Raw genomic sequence first — 22463 nt, 5'->3', positions numbered from 1 at the left:
TTGATAAACTCCTAGTTGCAGCACAGAGCCGTCCGCAAATGTAGCGTCCTGTGTAACGTATGCTACATTTGTGGATGGATTTGGGCCGGCACAAGAAGTTTATCAAGTCTCCCACATAGAGGAGTTTACCGGATTTCTTACATTGGAACTTTTTGTCCACCCTTTTTCTCACCAGATTTGCAGTGTTAAATTGTACGTTGGTTCACAACTACTAGGATTTTATGTTTTCACCCTTGGTCAAATAAGATATTGGTTGACAATAACCACTGACTTTATCAGTGTATTTTATTTTCTCAAGCTCATTGTTGTGCAGTGAATCGGAATCCGATGAGCAGCACAGTACTTTACACTGAGCCCCCTATAGGCAGAAAAAATTTAAAAACAGAGGAGTTGCTATTATTTCGTCTTTTTTTTACATTTCTGTCAATTTTCACTTCTGATATTGCCTACCTTTGAGTATCTAGTACTTCTTAGAGAATTGTTTGCTAAATAATTTTTTGCGTAACAGGAGGAATGAGTGTTACCATTTGCCTCAAATGTAAGTGCTATTTTGGATGGTGTTGCAAAAACAGATTATAACGTGCATTACTTGCATCACTGATATCAATCTCCTTACTATAATGCGTGATACGAGGTTATCTCAACTAGATGTGTCCTCCAGTCGCAAATCTTTCTGGAAAATTAAGCTTAAGCTATAGTTGCGCAGGTGATAGGGATGGGTGTTGAATCAAGTTTGCAGACGAGGTAGGTGTTGGAGCATTTTTTATGATGATGATTTTGGTGTTTGTGAGAAATTGGGTTACTGGTTGACTAGGTTGTGAGCCCTTGTCAAGCAGCAATCGCAATCCCTGTCAAGGTAAAGCACAAGCAAACACCAAATTAACCAGTGCATAACCCCCTAGTAGCTTGGCACAGAGCTGTCGGGCTTAATTCAGAGGGAATGTGTAAAGTATTTGTGAAACACCTCAAACAGTAATAAAACAAAAACACCACACAAAAAGGATCAGATTAGGACAACAGTGTTAGTTTTAATAAGTAAAACAAGACCAAAATGACAAAAACCCAATCAGTAGAACTGAAAATATGTAATTTTGAAGATTTCAGTAAAAATAGCACGAAGCACCAACTGTGGATATCTGGTTACTCTGGACTGGGACAAAGTCACAAATTCAGGCCGACTGTCATGGAGCGCGGGACGGCTACAGGGCTCCAGTTAGGCCCACGGAACAAAAAACCTCAAATCCTGGTTTGCGGAGCATTGCGAGGTTCTGTGTCGAAGATGCTTTGCTCAGCTGAAGCAATGCTTCAGTTCTGAGATGAAGTGAGGCTGCGATGAGAGGGCTGTTGCCATCATTGAGGAATCTGTCGACAGAGCTTGAGATGCAAAGTCTGGTGTTGAGGATGCGGCACACAGCCATTGCAATGCGTTGGTTGCGCAGCGCTGCAAGGCTGCAATGTGGAATCCAGCATCATCTTTAAAGCTACCGTTGACGAGGGATGCAAGGGCCTGTGCTGAGGCTGTGTCACGCAGCAGCAGTTCCGATGAGGCTTGCTATGCGATTTAGCACTGGTTAGCAGTGGTAAAGTGGGCAGAGTCCTAATGCCAGCAAAAACAAAGTCATCAAACAGGAGGGTTGAAGGCAAAAAGTTAGGAGGGAAAGCCACGCCAAGGATGCCAGGTCTAATAGTGTTTTCTCAGAAGATTTTGCTATTTTGTTCCTTAGGTGGTGTAATGAGGATCCGTGAGTGAACATTGTTTGCCTCTGGTCTGCCTTGGTTGTTTGCTAAGTAATTCCCAGTGTGGTGCTTGGTCGGCAAGGTTGGGAATGAACAGTGGCAGCTATATGTGCTGAGTGCTTGCAGAGTTGTTGTAGATTAGTGATATGAAGACTAGTGCAGGGAGATGTAGTGTGTATAGCTGCAGACTGCCCTGGCTGTTTGACAAGTCAATCCCGATAAGGCGAAATGAAGGATTATGTGAAAAGATAGCCATTAGCTGTGCTCTTCCTGGTAAAACGTGTAGAAGTTAATAACATGCGTAAATTATTCCATTCTGGTCTTCGTTCAGTGAAGGGTGAAACGGCCTACCAGTGAAAATATATACTAATGTCCAAGAAACTCTACCATCTATTTTGCAGAAACATTATAACAGTATTTTGAATGTTAATATGTCAGAATATCAAGCACACAAATATCTTGCTACAAAATATGGTACTAGCCAGAAAATCGACTACCAAAATATTGTGAAGGTAAGTTTATATAGGTTTAAGTGTAGATTCCTAACTCCACATCTTTGTTTGTATCTTGAAGATTAATGCTTACCTTCACATATTTTGGTAGACTATTTAAAACAAAATATTCTGGTAGCATACCATTTCGAAGATTATGAGTTTTTTCAGGCCTTGTGGGCCAGGACTACAGTGTTCTGCTCGAATCCTCCTGCATTAGGGCTCACACACTGTGAAGCAAAGCTCCCACTGTGGCAAATTTGAATCACGTGTCTTTCTTTATTCTGCATTGTATTAAAGTTTTGAAAACTTACATATATTGTGTGGTGATAAGCATATACATAAAGATACCTTCTCCTTTTTCAGGTGGCTGCAAATGGCAAACATGTATTAATTTACAACCACAGAATTAATTTGGAAAGAGTGGACACTCTTGGAATATATGGAATGGTGAAGATTGACATGATCCGTTTGGTTACTAACACGGTAATCTTTATTTGTTTCACTTTCAGTTCACATTTTTTTCCACTCACCCGATGATTATCGCAAAGTTAACATTAAATTACAGCCACAGTCACTTCCCTGATTTCTAATGAGCTCCTGCTACTAAAAGAAAACCTGCCTAAACTAGCATTCATAAGGGTTGTGAGGAATGTAAAATGGGGCAAGAATACCTATTGTTATTTTCAAAATGTTTACAATCATTTCTAGGCTTTCTAATTTACATACCTCATGAAAGTTAATGAGGTAGTTTGCAAAATTATGGGGCACTATAATTAGAGACTATCACAGGGTTCATGGCCACCTTTACTGTGTCTGCTTTTAAATGAAGCAAACTTAAAAAAAACGTTTTATTAAGAGTTGTCAGTGATCTTCTGGACAATTGCCAGCTCTTCAACAATGTTTTTATATTCACAAGTTTTTATATTCACATTTTTTTATATTCAGTTCCAGATACCGAATCGGTGTCCATTCAGAATCCCTTTTCAGAAGCTGGAAACATTTTCTGCCTCCAAAAGTGGGATTTGGACTTAAAACAAAATAATTTTGAAGGTTACAAACACCGAATCGGAGCACTTGCGACCGTGAAAATGCTTTGTGCATCAGGCCCATATTGATGAGGGTGATACACTGACTGATTCATATGTTATTTCAGTGTAGCCCTGTTAGTTTTTGGGATTCAATTTGTGAATTCATCTCTAAAATGTTACCTCTGATAAAAAAAATATCATGATTATAAAATCCAAAAGTTGAAAATATAATTTAAATAATAATAAATGTAAGGTATTTCATATGGGTTCCGGTCACGAGTATGGCAGAGCCATCTATTATGTTAAGTATTGATTGAATAGGAGCCATTAGGGTTTCCACCGGTGACAAAGATCTGTTTTATTACTATCCCGTTGCAACCACAATTCAACCGAAAGATATTGCCTATATGGGTGTATAACTGAAAATCGTAGACGCGAATGACAGCAGCAGTAAGTAGTCTAGGGTACAGCTGATCTTACACAAATAACATGACAAAATGCAGCCCTGAGGGATGTCACAAGACATTCCACTCACTGAAGAGAAAAAAGGACCAAAGAGGAAAGGGGTAAATCACAAGACCTTTAATGCCAGACAATCTACGCTTGTTTAGCAGAACAGTATGGTCATCACTGTCAAATACCACCATGTAATCCCAATGGAAATAATGCATTGCCATGCTACAAAAAGTTCAGTGTTTCCTGACCAGGCAAAACCTGAGTAGAAGTGGTGGCAAGGCAGGGGATACAGATGGGAGCTCAGTCTGGCCTCTGCTTGTTTTCCTCAGCAACTGCCCAGGGTATTGGTAGGGCCAAGACTGACAATGGGTAGTCGTTGTAGCTGATGGGTGTTACCAGGGTTCACACACAATTTGTCAGGACCCAATTTGGGCTATGGCACAAACTAAAACGGTGTTTTCACCCAGAGACCACCTGTTCCAAAGTAAGTGTTAGCATATGTGATTGGTTTTGTGCTCTTTTTTGTTCATATAGATTTATAAGGTGAATAAATCCCCAAATTTTGTTCTGGACATCATATATGCAGAAAAAGTTGAGTACTCGTTTGCGGTGGTCTTTTTTTCTTTATTTGAAGACGTGCAAGAACAGGGAACAGCCGACACGTGTTTCACCCAGGGGCCAGCAGGCCAGGGCTTTCTCAAGGCAGAACAATCTCTGTTATTTGGTTGTATTAGTTGAATGCATTCAGACGGCACAGAATCCCCACCTTGCAGAAGACGTTCCTGCTGCCACTTCAGATCTTTAATAATTGTAATACAACCAACTAACAGTGATTGGGACAAAAATTGGGGATTTATTCACCTTATAAATCTATATGAATAAAAAGAGCACAAAACTAATCACGCATGCTAACAAGACTGACAATGGGCTTGCCTCCACACTCCCCACCCTGTGAGCAGTAACAGCCACAGACCATGCACGCAGGTACGGGGCACACAGGGCACGAATGCGCAGGGACAGCAGACAGTACTCTGCCCAGCTGATCCCTTTCCAGCCCTAAAACACCTATGCCCCCTACCTATTTGCCTGCCACCTCACCAGCCACTGCACAGCCCCTGCACTGAATACCCACTTGCTCCAAGCAATGTGGATTTAAGCCCAGTATTCCACCCCGAAGGGTGAAAACATGAAGTTTGGTGTAGTATTCCAAGGTCCACATGGTACTTTATGTTCAGGGAAGAATTACTCGGAAGCTGGATTTAGGCACAGCAATCCTGCCTTGAAATGGTGAATAAGTCAATGTGGTATCCCCATGTCTAAATTTGACTCCCGCTGAATCAGGAGCTTGTTGCTAAATCAATTTAATCCCATATGAAATCTTCTGTTGGCTTATTTTATTATACTTGGTGGAAATGGGTTTATGTAGCAAAGCAAGAAATGGGTATTAATATTTCTTTAGTGACTTACTTATGATTCTCTTTATTATCTATAATCGATCCTGGAAATTTATTAATGTAATTGCAAATAACATTTGGCATGTTTCTTTCTAAATGTACACTGATACTAATCACATTTTTTCAATTAAAACCCTTATTTTCCTTGGTATGCTTAATCCTGTACATTGCAAATCTGTGTACACTAAGGCGGCGCGGGGGAACTCTGCTGGAACCTTTGAATTGTTTACATTTTTAACTAAACAAAGGCATTTGCTTTAGCTGCTGATCTCTCTTGGGAAGCAGCCATTATGGAGAACCTTCATATCTCTCCTCAGCATGACTAGAATGGACTTTATGGACATGTAAATGGACTCTAAACAACCTGTTCTCTCACTGAAACCCCTGCAGGACAAGAATGACAAAAACATGTTAAAAAATAAGATCAGCTTCACTTTATAGGCCTGAGCATTGTGATCAGAATGGGAAAATTAATGGACATTACCCAACATGCACCATGGGGTGGTAGAGACCAAGCCTGTGCAGGGGCAAATCATTTTTACTTACCATAGTAAATGAAAATACAATTTCGGTTATACTTACAGAAATTAACTATTCGTGTGCAACACAGCATTCCCAGCAGTGATGACTGATAAGATGTACTTCCATTTCAGCGATATGCATTGCATACGCATATTTGATAAAACGTGATTGCAGAGCACTCAGTTGGATTCAAGCTTGTTGCCCATTACTTCTGGGCTGCCTGAGGAAGTAACCCTAAGATTGACCAAAGGCCAAGCGAGGGTCTCGGGTTGTTTCTGTGCCCCTTCAGAGTTGATGTGGCAGCACAGTTCAGACTGGATTGACATATTTTGGGAATAGGCCATATGATTGGTCCCTGTCTATGTTGCCAGAGAAAACTTAAAAATAAAAACCCAAAAAAACCAATGCGAGTCCTTCAAGAATAAGTGGCAGTGGTTTGGCTTGATTACTTTATTTCCGCCAACCACATTTGTGCTATCTTAGGGCATTGATGCAATTTGTACTGGTGAAACAAAAGTGAATCTTCTACAATTCTCTGGATGACCCTCCTCCTATCCTAAAATGCCTTAAAAGCAGCAACTGTTAGAGAAAATGTGCCTTTCTTCCGTGATGCTGCAGCATGTATGCCCAGTTATGCAGACAGAAGTTTGATGTCATTGACATCAGTTTAGACGTGTTAGAAGCTGCCCACCAGTTGGGGCTGAGCACAAGATGGTGGGTGTCATTCGGATGGGGCCACAGGAGTGTATGTATAGGCACTGAGAATGGCGCATCCAAGGGTGTGGCTGTGCCAACGAAAATACTATAAATGGCATCTCTTAGTTAAGCCTAGTTAGTGTCAGCATAGTTAGGTCACCACAAGCAAAAGTCCTAGTGTGCGGCTGCCACCATGGTGTGGGACCGAAGAGAGGCCTCCACTACCTTAGCATCAGTTTCATCAGGCCAGTTGGCGTGGGTCGCATGTAAACGTGGATCCTTAGCTATGATAGCAATGGTAAGGCATGCAAACATTTTTGGAGAAATAAACAGGATGCTTTCCACCACCCCCCTCACTTGAAAGAAAAAGGGGAAGGATGATGATAAGAATAAGGATGTTTCATTTGGCCAACAGCTAACGAACAACTGAACGGGCAGAAGGAGATGAATGGAGCATTGGAATTCATTTAGAAAAAAATGGATGAAGTATAACAAACAGTGTTGATGGTGTAAATGAGACTAGATGATGATGTTCACATTTAAATCAACAGTATCTGTCATGGAGAAGAGGGTGCAAATTACTGTAGGGATTCCTAAGGCAGTTAGTACAGACTTTCAAAGTCATATTGACTTCTGGCATAATGTGGTGAATGCCCTCGTTTTTCTGATGTAAATTGGTGGTTCTGGAGGGTACACAAAGGACAACTAGACGGTGTGCACTGGGATCCCATATCCTGACTGCTGACTTAGGTGTGACTGAAGAGATGCTGCCCTTCTTTCTCGATTTGCCATTTAAATTTCGTCTATGTCACAATTGGTGTGATAAAGGAAGTAGAAAGTTAACAAATCCTCACGTTCTCTGTCTCCTTCTCTTTCCCACACTTGTGCTATATTCTCCCAAATCGGTGGGACTGTCATTAGCTATGGAGAGCTGTATCTGGAAATACAGGTGGAACACCTACTGATATTGTTATAATGTTGCCTGACATCACTACACAGTTTACTAGTGTGGCGCTGATATTTTTACAGCTCCATGATGCATACATGATGACCATCATGGAATAGTATAATTTTAATTAAGAATACCAGTCAAATAGAATTCCAAGATGGCTGCTCAATGCTATTGGCTTTGCTAATATATGTGCCGCAAATGTACAAACATTTACAAAGTCACAAGCGATGGCTGGCGGGATTCATTGGCCAGCTGCCTTAGTTGTGTCCAATCTCCAGTGAGCCAAGACATGTGTAAAAGAGAGAGGGGTAAAAGATTTCCCTGCGAGAGAAAGAGTGAGGGCAGGGATGGATAGAAAAAGAGCCGGTGAGGGTGGTGCGGGGACAGAGAGAGTTGGGGTCGGGAAGCCCCCAAAATGGAGAGCGATGGAGAGGTGGGGCCCACATACTACAGCAAACAAGGAGGGCCATACACTCCCATTGACTACCAGAAGTCAAACGCCACAGACACATGTAAAAAGAAAAATGCTCTGTTGTCAGCAGTGTAAGATAAAACTCCGACTAATGGGGTGAAACAAATACAAGAATAGAGAGGTAAACAATTGAATGCAGAGCTTGTATTTGAAATGGGCTAGAAAGGCATCAAATTATGAGCAAAGGGCAGCATGTTACCCCTCTGCCCTCTCCTAGGTATATGTTATGGTACTTGTTACAGTGCTGTCTATGAGAGATTACTGCCTGTAGCAAGACTGCAAAAAACACATAGGTAGCTTTCTGGAATCGAACCCTGATTCCCAGTTACCCATGTCATAGGCACAGAAAGTAGCATTGAAAGTTGACACGTCAGACATCTGTAAGCATCATCGCCGTCACAGGGATGTTTGATCAGCCTGAAGTTATCTAGAGTCAGCAAAGTGGCCAGGCAAACCAGAATTGGTCTTGGTCTGATAAATGTATGCATCCCGTGATGTCAGGGTTCTTTGGCATGCATTAGTTTTTGAATTACCATAGCTATCCAAGTAGCAGGAGGGATCAAAGAAACCATAACTGATTTATTGAGCCATTGGCAGTTTCACTGTATGTACTTAAGCATGTATGGCTTAATCTATGAGTCAAGCATATGCTACTGGTAGTATCAACCAGATAGCTGCATCTGCTGCACGGGAGGAGGAGCTGTGTGCCCATCCTGGACCAACCTTAACACTCCTCGGGAGCCTGTTTTGGGAGCTTCTTCTTGCCTGCAGGGAGCTAGAGGGACAGGGCAGTCAGACAGGCACCAACTGTCTTGGTCTGTGCCGTGACATCACAAGGGAGAGGCGTGCCAAGCTGCAGCCTGGGCAAGACACAGGGGTGCTGTATCTCAGCCTGGGCAACTGGAGCCACCCCATGGATTGGTCGTACCGAGCTGCTGCGCAAATGCATTGGGTGCAACAGGGCATCAGACAGGCGCACGAGGCCCAGACCACCAGGCAGCACCTTGGGACTAGCAGCACCCGACTCCATCCACTCTGGTCAGATCACTTTACAAGCTGCTTGGTCTTCGCTCTGCTGAGTGGCCTCCACAAAAGGCAGAACCTGGATTCGGACAGTCCAGGCGAGATGAACGCTCTTTGCTTGAAACAACAACTGAGACTGGGCAAGCAGTCCCATCCCCAAATGGACCAAGTGCACCCAGTCAGGCAGAGTACACTGCTGGCTGACCATGTCCCTGCCTGCTCTCTGGGAAGCAAGGCTCAGAGCAAAGCTATCCGACAGGGCTGAAAGGCAGCAACAGACTCGGGCCCCTGTGACCCCAGGGTGGCCCATCCCAGGTTTTCGCAGCTCCTGGAGAGAAAGAACGGAGGGCAATGAGATCCATTGTACCTTGCCTCTAGTAATCTGGAGGATTGCAACCTGCCTTTCTTGTAATTCATGCACACTGATTAAAAGGAGCCATCGGTGCGAACACATCTGACCTACTAGAGCCCTGGCTGGACCTGGATAGTCAAGTGAGCTGCCATCAGGGCTTCCAGATCAGCCCAACCATCACGATCACGATCACAGTACAGTGCTGGCTAAACGGCCCCCCTACTTCTCGAGTAGGCTGCCCTGCACAGGGCTGTCAGCTTTGCATCCCTGTCTGCTCCCCGGGAAGAATGGCTTGGAGGAAAGGCCATCGGACATTGCTGGAAGGTAGCTGCTTACTCAGGGGCTTGCCCTGGCAGCACCTGGATGAGAACGACCAGAAAACAAGAGGGTCCCTCTCCCTACTACATGGATCTATCTGGGCTTGAAAACTCAAATGAATCCTCATTGTGACTTCCAGGGAAGCCCAGCCATCTCTCTGCACATGTCAAAATGTCTGGAGTTTGGAGCGCCAGATGCCCAGACTCGTAGGACGGCCATCTGGTTGCACCGTGACTTTTGAAAAAAGATTCTGTTCACCCTTGGAGTGGACAGGGACTCTAAGGCCCGGGTTCTTGGAGCCCAAGCTGGTTATCAGGAAAGGGGCTAGGGGTGGCTCATGGATCTCTGACCCAGGGCCCGGTCAGAGCTACTGAACCCAAACAAGCAGGGGCAACCTCCTTGGTGCTTTGTGACACACCTGGAGAAGGAATCCCAGGTCTAGGATCTTCCAACCTAGTGCCCACCAGAGTTCTGACCCAGGTCCCAGTCACAGCTTCTTAAAATGGGGAAGCAGGGGAGGGCTCCCTGGGCATGTGGAACCCCGTTAGGGGCACTTTGTGACAACAGATGAGAGAAGGGAACCATGGGCCTGGGACTTCCACCCAAGGCCCCGATTCAGAGCCCCAGCGGGCAATGGGGTGGAAGCCCCAGGCCTTGGGCTCCTTCTCTGGTTCATCATGTTGCAAAGTGGCTGAGCTTCTGAACACAGACAAGCAGAGGAGACCTTCCAGGGCCAGCTGGCCCTCTTCCCATGCACTTTGGGACATGGTGGGCCAGAGAAGGGAGTCCAGGGCCAGGGGGTTCCAACCCAGGGCCCACAAGAGCTCTAACCCGGGGCCCAGTCAGAGCTTCTGAACCTAGACAAGCAGGGGAGGCCTCACCAGGTGGCACTCTGGGACACGGCAGGCAAGGAAACGGAGCCCAGGGCCTGGGTCTTCCTCCCCAGGGCCCAATCAGACCTTTTGAACCTGGACAAGCAGGGGTGACCTCCCTGGGTCTGCGGGACCCTGTCCTGGGCACTTTGTGACATGGCGGATTGAAGAAGTGACCCCAGGGCTGGGGACTTCCACCATGGGCCAGCCAGGGCACTGACCCAGAGTCCAGCCCGAGCTTCTTATGCCGGGCATGCCGAGCAGGCCTCCCTGGGCCTGCTGGTTCCCACTCTGGGCTCCAAGTAACTTGGCGGGCCACGAGCCAGAGCCCAGGCCTGGGTGCTTCCACCCTCAGGCCTTCAGGGGATGTGACCCGGGGATCCAGTCAGAGCTTCCTATCCCAGGCAAGATGGGAAGGCCTACCCAGCCTTGCAGTTCCCCATCCCAGTCTCTTTGCAACACGGCTCACTCACGAAAGCCAGGTCCCCTGGGTCCTCACCCTGGGCCTGACTCAGCATTACCCACTGTTGTAATCCATGTACACCAACTAATAGAGGTGGACATTCGACAGATTGTAATCTTCCTCCTGAGCCCAGACTGGGATTCACGTTTCAAATGAGCCCTCATTCGGACTTCCAGGGCAGCTTTGAAATCTGAACTCTGGGTCATGTGATCGGAATGATGTGTTTTGTTTATTTATTTTTAGTACAAAACGTCACCGGTGACATTGGCAAAGCACATTTATATGTAGGCGTGGTAATGGACCCCTAATTTGAATTAAGCCTAGGCCTAATTCTATGGACCTAAAGTTACAACAGGAAGTAACTTATTTTTTACTTGTGTGATTATTATGTTAAAGTACCTTGTTCAAATTGTTCTTTTCTAATGTATTTTTATTTAAAATTATGTTTGCAACGTGAGCTGATATTTCCTTTTACTTTTCTTGGTTTCTTTACAGACTCCAAAGGGTTCACAACCACAGTCTCTAAAAGGGATTAAGGAAGAACAAAGTGTAAGTTTTAATGTACTTGAGTGAAATGATGAACTGTGTTTATAATGCTTAGTGTATCTATATATCTCATAACAGTTGAGAATGCTGGATACCTCATTGCCCAGTGAGAAACACTGATTTTATTAAGGGGAGGATGGGTTCAGTGATAGGATGGAGAGCTGGAGACATGTTTACAAGCAACATCATCTGTAGACTAGCAGGGAATGAGTTACATAACCATATACCCATGCAATCTGCTATCATTTTAAACCAGAAGCTATTCACTGAGTATGGCTCAGATTTGTTTTATTTGTATATTTTGTATATTTTGGTTAGCTCTTGCGGTCCTTGGCAACCTTTCCTGAGCACTAAGTGAGATTCCGATCATGCCATCTGAGAGTCAGATCATTGTACTCAAGTTTTGTGATCTTTACATCATTTTACAGTAAGATAATAAGACCCCAACATCAGCACCAGGGAGTATCAGTAGAAGAGCTAAAAAATTAGCAGCATCTCTGCATCACTACTCTGACATTTGTGGCCCTCAAGGATTCACCATTACTCCTCGCCTGTTACTGCATGAAACCCTACATTGGATGGTATCATCCCAAAAATGTGTTTAAAGCCATGCTGGCCCAAAGAAAGCATGGCTGTGGTTTGAAAAGACAAGTACTACATAATCGTCAAACTTTTTAGTTTAGTCAATATTATTACTACCAGTGTTATCTCCCTTTTTCAAACGTTACATTTTTAATGCTGTTCTTTCAGTTACTATGTTATGGGGAATAAAAGATTGGTTTTGTGGGGATGAGGACAAAGGCCTTCCATCCCTTTCCTCGCCCCCTCTAAGTCCAATTCATGTACTAAGAAAACTGTTAACTTAAATGTAGGATGGGTGATTGTCAGTATTGTTGTTGTTTTTCATAGTTACAACGGTTATCATATACAATCAGAGTGAAGTTCTTTAACGGTACTTAAAAGCTTGAGGTTTTAAACTTCCTATTATTGACAGCTACTAATTTACAGTTTCATATTTTGTACTCCATATCTATAAATCTACATGGGGTAAGGAGTTGGAGAGGGCTCTTGGGGGAGCCATGTAATAAATGGCCTTTCTTACTCTTCCTGAACCCCCAAAAATACAGCTAGTATTCACCCACACTCCCCCAACACCCTTGTAGCGTAGCCACCCCTGAGGAAAAAAGTCAAACATACCTAGTTTTCTGCTACCAATCGCCAACACACTTTGTAGCACATTCTTCACTTCTCCTAAATATTCTTAAAAACTACCTGGTTTTCTGCCACCTTCCCTCACCAACGTCTTGGCCATTTATTTTCCTCACAACTGCAGTACTGCTCACAGAGCTGAGAGCTGGCACCCTCTAGTCAGAACCTCTATTAGAGCCACTTTCACATTTTGAAATAACCAGCCAGCCAGTAGCTGAAGAAGCCAGGGCAGGTGACAGAGTAGGTGGTGATTAGTGGTGCCGGACCACCACCTGCAAATCCAGCCTCCTTCAGGTCTGCGGAGACTTGAGGTAGGGGACAAGGGAGGACAGGCTATGCACTCTCCACCCCATTTCACCACCCATGTCTGGCCCCTTGAGATCTGTGGGAGGAAGCCGGTTGGCACATGCCTCAACAAGGAATGAAAAATTCTTTTTAACTGCTCTGTTGTCCAGCTGGGTAGTTGACGGCCGATGGAGAAGTCCACAGGCCATCTCCTCTATAGCTATTGGGTAGCACCATCGGGCATCGGCCAAATAGCTAGGTCACAGCGGAAAAACATTTAGGAGGCATTGGGGACGAGAAAATAGAGCATAGAGGGGGGAAGAGGGTAGGGTAAAAGGGTGGGAGGGAGAATGCGAAGGCGAGACGAAGGAAAGTCTGCCCAAAGTCCGGCTGGATAGGTGACGGCCAAGGGGGGCATCCGGTAGCTCCACCGGGCATCGGCCAAAAAACTAGGTCTAGCACTTTAACATAAGGAAACATATTCCAGATGTATGACCATTCTAAATTGCGACTCGCAATTTGCGCTCAATTGCGAGTCGCAATTTGGAATGTACAACAGTGTCAGAGACACTGATTGCGATTCCCAATGGGGTAGCAAAATGCGAGGCTCATGAATATTAATGAGCCACTCGCAATTTGCGACCCCATTTAGAATGGCTGGCCCTCCCAGGGATGGTGGCCTGCTGGGGTCAGCAGACCTCCATGACTGGGACTGCTTTTCAATAAAGCAGGTTTTTTTTTTTTTTAAATGCAGCCAAATGAAACGTTTTCGTTTCATTTTTTAAGGGCAGGCAGTGGTCCCTAGGACCACTGCCTGCCCCTAAAAAATATTTTCCGCTGCATTTGTAAAGGGGAAGGGGTCCCCTGGGGACCTCTTCCCTTTTGCGAGTGCATTACCACCCTCTTGAAGAGGGTGGTAATTTGCGAGTGTTTTGCGACCGCAATTGCGGTTGCGAAACATTCATGCATGACTTTGGAGTCGCTATTAGGAAGGGAAGGCCCCTTTCTAATAGCAATTTATTTGCGACTCGCAAAATAGTGTTTGTTCATGGCCCACAAGGATTTAGCATGCGCAAACGGGTCGCAAACCCGTTTGCATATGCTAAATCCCATCGTACATCTGGCCCTTAATGTTTTTAACCATAATGTGTGAGTGGCTATATCATATTATCTGTGTAATATTTTTTTATTTTTGAATTTGCTTTGCTTTTATGTGCATGGAATGGTTTTAATCATTAAATTAGATGCACTTTATGACAAAAGTTTTGCACTGCACATACACACTTTATTAATACTGGAAACTGTGAGGTTGTCCTCGATTTTGCACATTGAGTGTAGTATTTTAATTGACAATATTAAGTTGTTATTCCGTGAGGTTTTAACCTGTTAAAAGCACAGTGAGATATCCTGTAGTGATTTATTGTTTTTTTATTTTGTTGCACCGTATGCTTCTGTGGCTACGTTGTAATATGATAATAATTGGTGTACTTTTTGTACATTTAATGGTTTTAATTAAATGTGCATGAATAAACTTTTCCTACTTACAGTGAGCGATGGGCGTATTAGTTTTAGAGCTATGGTACTTAATGTGCTAAGTTTGTTACCCAAACATTGAGAAACTTGAGACAAAACATGGCACAGTGGATGCCTATGAAAGTCGGGATAAGGCTATAACTTTTCAGACATATTTAGTGGAATGTGCACATTTTACAGCATGTGTCCAATCACAAGTTCTTACTCAGAAAGCAAACAGTCATTGCTTGCTTCTCTTAATAGAAAAAAATGCCAGCCCCATTGGAAAGTTATTATTTATGAATTTAAACACAATATGTATTAAAATTCACATAACCCAGGGATTAATGCTTTGTCGTGCTCTACGAACAATTTGTTAATCATGTTAATACAAGTACAGACCAAGGAGTATAAGAATGGCTGGAGCATAGGTCTACCTGGGAAAGTACTATACCCTAAGATCCCAAATTTATACTACTGCGATTCCCGAACGAAGTTGCTATGGGTAGACCACAACTAATCTTTACCACACTGGCACTGGTAGTGGCGAAGAGAGATGTAGCGAGAGGATGGGGAGCCACAAACACACCAACGCTCCGAGAATTTAGAGTGGGGATGGATATGTACATGGCCGCCGAAAGGGTCACCTACAAGCCGAGGGGTTTCCCGAAGAAATTCAACAAGGTGTGGGGCAAGTGGAGGAAATATTATGGTTTGGATGTAATAGCATGGGCCGCTGAAATGGACCCCGGAGGAATATCCCTACCAGGTTCAATGACAAGCTGAGGGCATCTCGGTACTAAAAGAAAGGGGAAGCCGCACGGCAATGTACAAAGGTCTCTGATTTATGCGTGGCTATGCAACAAAGGAGTCCATAAAGGCTATGAAGATGTACTGTTTTATATAGTGACTACTAACATAAGGTACTGTATGACTGTAACAAAATTTTGTTTTGGTTTCACTGTTTTGGAAAATGATAAAAATATTTTAAAAAATTGAAAAAATGAAAAAAAGAATGGCTGGAGCATTAGAGACACATTACTATGACACACATACAGCGCTAAACAAATTGGCAGATATGGCTGGCCGCAGCACTCCATTACTCTGTCAACCATAGTGACACTGGGAGGAGTGAGGGAGGCATATCGTCCTTTTGAAAGTAGGCGCTGTGTTTGCTGATTGGAGGCACTGTGGAAAAGGAGGAAGTGTACAGTGTGGAATGAGGGGATGTACCCTTTGGCAGGGGATGGTGGGGCTGTGTCCTGTTGGAAAGCACCACTGTGCTCTGCTTGCTTGTGAAATCAACCCAGTGCTTTGGGTGGGGACTGCCTTGTCTGCGGTGTGATCCCAATCTGTTTGCAGCCAGCCAGTTCTGATCCCTCTACACTCTGTGCACATCGCAGGTCCTCGATGGCAATGCTAATGAGATTTTGGGTTTTCTTCTGATTTTTCTCATGAAGATGAGCAAGAAATTCACTGCATAAAGTAGGTGGTCAGACCAAGGTGACGTAGATAAATGCATCTCCTAGCCCCTCCTATTTCAGGCTCCTGCTGCAGATGGGATAATTTAACTCCTAAGTTTGAGTTGGAGGTGACCTCCCCAGGTGTTCAGGGATTATTTTGTCAGGGAACAAATAGGCAGAGATGAAGGGGGGGAGGGGCGGTGTGATTGCTCAGCATAGGAAGCTGGTGGGGTGTGCTCCTGCTTGTAACCTCCTGTGCACATCTGCACAGAGCCACCCCAACAATATCTTGTAGCCACGTCCGATTTAAAGCAGGCAACTCCATAAATGGGTACGACCATAGAGTGCCCTAAGTGTGCATCGGACCCGGTCGGACCAGTTCCTATGGTAACACTGCTCCCTCTAACCACAGACATGCCCTGAATGTTGAGCCGTGCTCCGATTGATTCCTGGGAGCAGCTCTCATCCTCTTCGGGAGCAGCACTATCTTATCTGCGCCCGACCACCAGCATCAGCTGCAGGGCACTTTAGCAGCACCCTAAGAATTCTGAGCACACACACTGGGCACGCACCTCCCTCCCCAGGACCTGTGGAATGTTTGCGGGGTCCACCCTCCTACAGTGGTCTGCCTCTTACTGCGGTGAGGGGGAGTGAGTACCAACAAGTGAAGGGTAGTGCACTTTACTTCACTGGTCACTCTCCTTTGGTCCTGCAGCACTAGCCTAGGGCTCCTCACTCTTCTCTGTCCCCTTCTGCTTTCTCCACTGAGCGCTTTCACTCCTCCCTGCATGGATCCCTCTGCTCTTCTCCTCATCCCCGTTGCTCTCCCCTGGTACCCCATGGTCTCTCTCCATGACCTTCCTTACTATCCTCCTGATCCTGCTGCACTGACCCCTTGGACCTCCACTCTCATATGGGCTCTTTGCACTACTCTCTGGGCCCTTTGCTCTCACCTGGGCCTCCCCCGGCAATCTCCACAGGGACTAGCACTCTCCCTCTCGCCCTGCTGCACTCTCTCTTGGGACCGCCCTCTCCCCATTGGCCGTGCTGTACTATCCCTCGGACTTGCGGCACTCTCCACCGGCCCCCTCTCCTCTCAGCAGGGTATTATTCCCCAAGCTACCCAGGACGCAGTCAATGGGCCTGCTCTGTGTTGCATGGTTTCTAAGTACCCAGAAATTCGGTTCATGTTTTCGGCTCTGCAGCCAGAAATGCTTTGTGAAAAAACCTCAAACATGTGGCTTCATCTGACATGTTTCTTTACAGCTTGTTCTGTGCCCTAGAGACCAGGAGTTGGAATACCGACCTCTGCTACGTGGCAGAGTATGACGTGGAGTCATTTTCACAGCAGGCTGAGCCCTGTGCCTCAGTTTAGAGGCTTACAGTCTGCAGCTGTACTCTTTCAGCCCGATGACTCGACGTTCTTTACACAGCCAACACACTGGGAGCATGACTGTATATTCGCATGGTACTATTTTAAACAAAAATGAGCAGGCACACTCGCTGTCTGGTCCATCACAGTCACAGAGATGAGAACACTCGTGACTTTGCCTCCAAGCGTGCTTGGGAGTTCAGTTGACTGTTCACCAGCTAGGCCCTCCAGTCACACCCCTGCGACTCCTGAGGCAATCTTGACACTGCTCCCATGCTGTAAACAGAATGCGAACAGCGTAAGGATTAGCAGGGTCAGGGGCTGCCCATAGTCCTTTGGAGACTTGGGCGTTGTGGATGTAATCTACCGCCCCCACTCCCGCCCCCCTAGGTTCCTAGCATTGCAGGAAGGCGATGGTTCAAGTGTGCATGTCTGGCTGGTCGGAGCAAGAATCTGTCCAACCCAACATGTACATTTCACCCCAAGGAGTCCCAGAGCTGTGTCACATCACATCAACCATTCAAGCTCCACACCCACGTCCAACCGCCCACCCTCACTTGACTTTACTGCAAAACGGCAAATTGCCCAGGCCAGCACTGCTGCGGCTAATAAACAATGTCAGTTAGGAATCAAAAGTTAAGTAATAATTTATTATGGGGCCTGGGGACAACACCCCCATACCCCAGTGAAGAAACCCCTGCTGGCTTATAAGATGCACACAGAACTTCCTGTATAGGTCACATTATGAATGTGCATTCTCCAAGATGTTAACAATCGGCAAGGTTGCCACAAACTGGACAAGTACCGCTTAGCTCTTCAGAGTCATACTAATGATACTTGTCAACATGCTAAAAGTTATCAACCTTACACTTTTAACTGTCACTGACAAGCCTATGTGCAGCACTACGACTGCAGTGTCGTAACAGAGGAAACCCTGCAGCTCTCATGCATGAACCCAACGCTTCCTATGTAGGCCATTCTATAGACACACATTTTGTCACAAATTTGACAGACAATGCTCATCACTTAGGTGCCCAGTAGAAGGCATGCCCTATGTTAAAGATACAACACATTATCAAACTCCAAGAAGTGGTATTAATTTTGGAAATGACACACACAAATACAGTAATGGCAGATACATATGTGGCAGTAAAAGTGATGAACAACAAAGCAAAAATGCTTACCATTAGGTCCATGTCTTCTACTGCTGCATTAGAGGCTCAAATTTTCAAAGGCATCTTTCTTGAAGGAAACAGCCTCTGAGGCCCCAACAGTCTGTGAAGCCCAAGCATTCAGCCTCTCCAGCATCCTCTTATTGCACCAGGGTAACAGAATGCAGAAGTGTGCTGCGACCTACTAGTATACAGTGATCTTGCCGAAACAGTGGAGACATTTTGAAGAAACTGTATGAAACTGTAATAATCCTAACTGATAATCATTCTATCTAAATTTTCACCTGATCACAGTGTATTCAAGGGAGAATAACTTCTTAGCCGTGGCATAATCTGGGGATTGGAGTTTATGGTCTAGGTGATTGCGGATGCCCACGTTGCAATCAAGGAGAGTGTTATGCGAAACTAACTTGCTGTGTGTTCTGTTTCTTGTAGATTGAATTACCAGCGACTTCAGAATTTGTAAGTATTATTTTTAAGCATGTTAAAATGTCAAGCGCAGGATGCTGAGATTTAACATGCACTCACTCTGTACACATGATGTTAATATTCGTGTATTTGCCCCACCTCCCCCATTACATTGTGAATCAATGGTGTTAGACAAGTGTAATCAGAACGTGTTTTGTCAACATGGAGACTGGAAAACATTTACTTCATGGAATGTTACCTCCATAATGATCATAGTATGCATATCATCTAGACAGTGCAAGGCGGTGAAAGTACAATGTTAAGGCTATCTATAATATTTCCCTGTAACATTCAATCCAGCGACTGTGTAATGATTCACCAGAGGTCTTCCCACCATTTGGTAATCCTTTTCAAACACTACTAGTTAAGAGCCCATTTAAGCCATACGATGGTGGCTGCAGCAGTATCTTAGATTTGTGTCTCTGTTTGGTTGCAAAAAGTACAGAATGAGCCCTGCCAAGTACCATGTATCAGGCGTTAGTCCAACACATTTCAGTGTGGTGGTCCGCATCACCGCACTAAAATGCAAAATCACGCATTATAGCACCTCTCTGCCACTCATGCCGAGCGCTGCTATAATGCACCAATACTGAAAGCTGCAGTGGCAGCTGCTCCTGACCTACTTATGGCCTGGCTCATCTGCTTGCTAGGTGTTACTAGTATGCAGTGCTACAATCTAACACACCACGCAGCATAGGGTCAGTGCCCAATGGCTAGCTACTACGGAGACAGTGCGAGTCTGAGTTTGTCAGACTTACTTTAATAGGCAAGTGTGGGTCCCACCTACCGACCGCGAGCACGGGCGGGACGGCATTTCAGGTTATTGCTTGCTGCTGCCTGCAGTGTGTCTGGGTAATCATGGCAGCGCCGCTGAGAGCAGGCCACTCGCAGCACAGTGATATTATGATCCTGCGGACTGCCAAACGACTAGGACCCAACCTCACCTGCGGCCCAGATGCATAATATAGGGTAAAACACGAGTAACATAGTAAAACTACGTTTCAATTCTACCAGACCCTCCTTTTAGCCTTTATTTGCTAAATCATCTTTATTAGTGCTATCAGGTAAGGGTCTGTACAATTCTAATAACTAGCAGAAACATCATTATATAGACAATAATCTGTCAAATACGAATACATACAGGAATAGAGCTCACTGAAAGGGAGATGCGATATTAGTCATTAGCAACACAAATAACATCAGGGACAGAATCTGCCAGGGAAGTATCTGATCCAAAGACCCCCTCGTCCAAATGCATGAGGGTATCAAGCTCTTGCTGAAGCATTATATTTGCATTTGTCTCATGAATCAAACTTTTTTGGGGTGTAAGATTAGTGGCACAATATGAACAACATAAGGGAAGACACTGTATCAGGACAAAGCAGCAAATTAGAATAACAATGAAATATATCACCTTTTCTAAGATCGAATCCTACCCGCCGAACAAGGACCAACTCCAATTGCCGCTCTCCATGCCTTTAACATTCTCCAATATGTCTAAAATATGTTGGGTAATATTCTTTTCCCTATTCGTGATGCCGACCGCACACTGATCTCCTATAAAAGCGCATGCTCCACCATTCTTAGCTGAAATAAAATCAACAGCATATCTGGTTTGTTCGGAGTATATGCACATACTTTCTAATTGAGTGGTGATATCCCGTAAAGCTGCCACTGTCGAATTTGATAAAATCTGTAATTTACACCTAAAATAATCTCTAGCACGTTCACCTCTGGCCATAGCAGTACCACCGAATGTGATAATGGAAGAAAGGATATACCCAAAAGTAATACCATTACTATAGATATTAACTTCTAAATCGGTAACTCCCTCGCAGAATTCCTTGGTCAGTGTTCTTTTTACCCATCTTATATTTGGTCTACTATGCCTACAAGGTACCCCAAGAGGTAACACCATTCCAACATGTACAATGGTACATGTATTTCAACATGTACCATTGTACATGTTGGAATACGTGCCATTGGATAGAAAATAAAAACCTGGGTGTGCATTGATTGGACCTTGGTAATCTAATAGAGCATATCATCCTTTTTGCCTAAACGTATAACATTTTTGTATACTATTTCCTCAGAACAGTTAAGGTAGAGATAAATGTCAGTACTATTTAGTTCAGTACAACATGCAGGATATGTTCCTGCCTCTTGAGTGACAGTTAAATCTTGGTAATGCCAACCTGTCAAAGTAATATTTCTTTTACTAAAGTATAGGTCACACAATACATTTCAGGCATACATCCTGGATATCCTGTGCCTCTCGGTTTTCGATAGTATAGGCAAGGTCCAGGGTATCCCAAGCCAAATTCGCCTTTTATCTCTACAAAGGTGGGGGGACAAACATATGTATAATTTACCAGTGATAAGGGATAAGCTGTCCCTGGAGTTGTGACAGAATCAGTGGGTTAACAAGCTGTACTATCCCCAAAGAATTTCCGATGGGTATCCAAGAAAACATTACTGTGCATAGTTTGCTCCTGACGATCGGAGGGAACTGCTTCATACAATACACATGACGATGTAACCCCAGAGCACTCCATTATCCCCCAATAGAAACATTAACATAACTACAAACCAAAATATCTTCTTCCTGAGCAACCATTCAAAGCCAACCTGCAAAAACTTGTTCATCCGCTGCAAGAGGACGGCCAAAAAGATACATTTTTCTATGTTTATATTCACAAATCAAAGCATCAAAGAAAAACCGACTTAGAATGGAGCCAAAGAAGGAAAAAGGGCAGAAAAAGCTAAAAAAGGAATGGTAATGCCAACCTGTCAAAGTAATATTTCTTTTACTAAAGTATAGGTCACACAATACATTTCAGGCATACATCCTGGATATCCTGTGCCTCTCGGTTTTCGATAGTATAGGCAAGGTCCAGGGTATCCCAAGCCAAATTCGCCTTTTATCTCTACAAAGGTGGGGGGACAAACATATGTATAATTTACCAGTGATAAGGGATAAGCTGTCCCTGGAGTTGTGACAGAATCAGTGGGTTAACAAGCTGTACTATCCCCAAAGAATTTCCGATGGGTATCCAAGAAAACATTACTGTGCATAGTTTGCTCCTGACGATCGGAGGGAACTGCTTCATACAATACACATGACGATGTAACCCCAGAGCACTCCATTATCCCCCAATAGAAACATTAACATAACTACAAACCAAAATATCTTCTTCCTGAGCAACCATTCAAAGCCAACCTGCAAAAACTTGTTCATCCGCTGCAAGAGGACGGCCAAAAAGATACATTTTTCTATGTTTATATTCACAAATCAAAGCATCAAAGAAAAACCGACTTAGAATGGAGCCAAAGAAGGAAAAAGGGCAGAAAAAGCTGAAAAAGGAAAAAAGAAACGCCAAAAAGAATTCAGAATCAGGGTCCGTTTCAAGCCTCCCTGGCAGGCTTCTATTGTCCAATCCTCAGTGGTTCTATTGAGCACGTTGCGGTGGAGCCACACCCTTGCAGCTGATCAACAAATGTTCAATGTTAATGTTCTCAGGATAGGGCACTCTCCCTCCTAGGAAGATACCCTCAGCTTATCCTGTCCTGCGTCACAGGTAGTGCACCAATCTTCTA

The 22463-nt window shown here is 44.5% G+C and overlaps 1 protein-coding gene across 1 annotated transcript in view; it reads left to right on the top strand.

Annotated features, from left to right (window-relative positions):
* LGALS8 (galectin 8) overlaps positions 1 to 22463 on the top strand; it is a 346545-nt gene that overhangs the window by 218179 nt on the left and 105903 nt on the right. The window contains exons 5-7 of the mRNA XM_085611427.1: positions 2595 to 2714; positions 11335 to 11388; positions 18834 to 18860. Coding sequence (XP_085467553.1) covers positions 2595 to 2714; positions 11335 to 11388; positions 18834 to 18860 — 201 coding nt within the window. The remainder of the gene's footprint in view (positions 1 to 2594; positions 2715 to 11334; positions 11389 to 18833; positions 18861 to 22463) is intronic.

Source organism: Triturus cristatus, chromosome 6, assembly GCF_964204655.1.
Source record: "Triturus cristatus chromosome 6, aTriCri1.1, whole genome shotgun sequence".
Lineage (NCBI taxonomy): Eukaryota > Metazoa > Chordata > Amphibia > Caudata > Salamandridae > Triturus > Triturus cristatus.
This window is presented reverse-complemented; position numbering and strand designations above follow the sequence as displayed.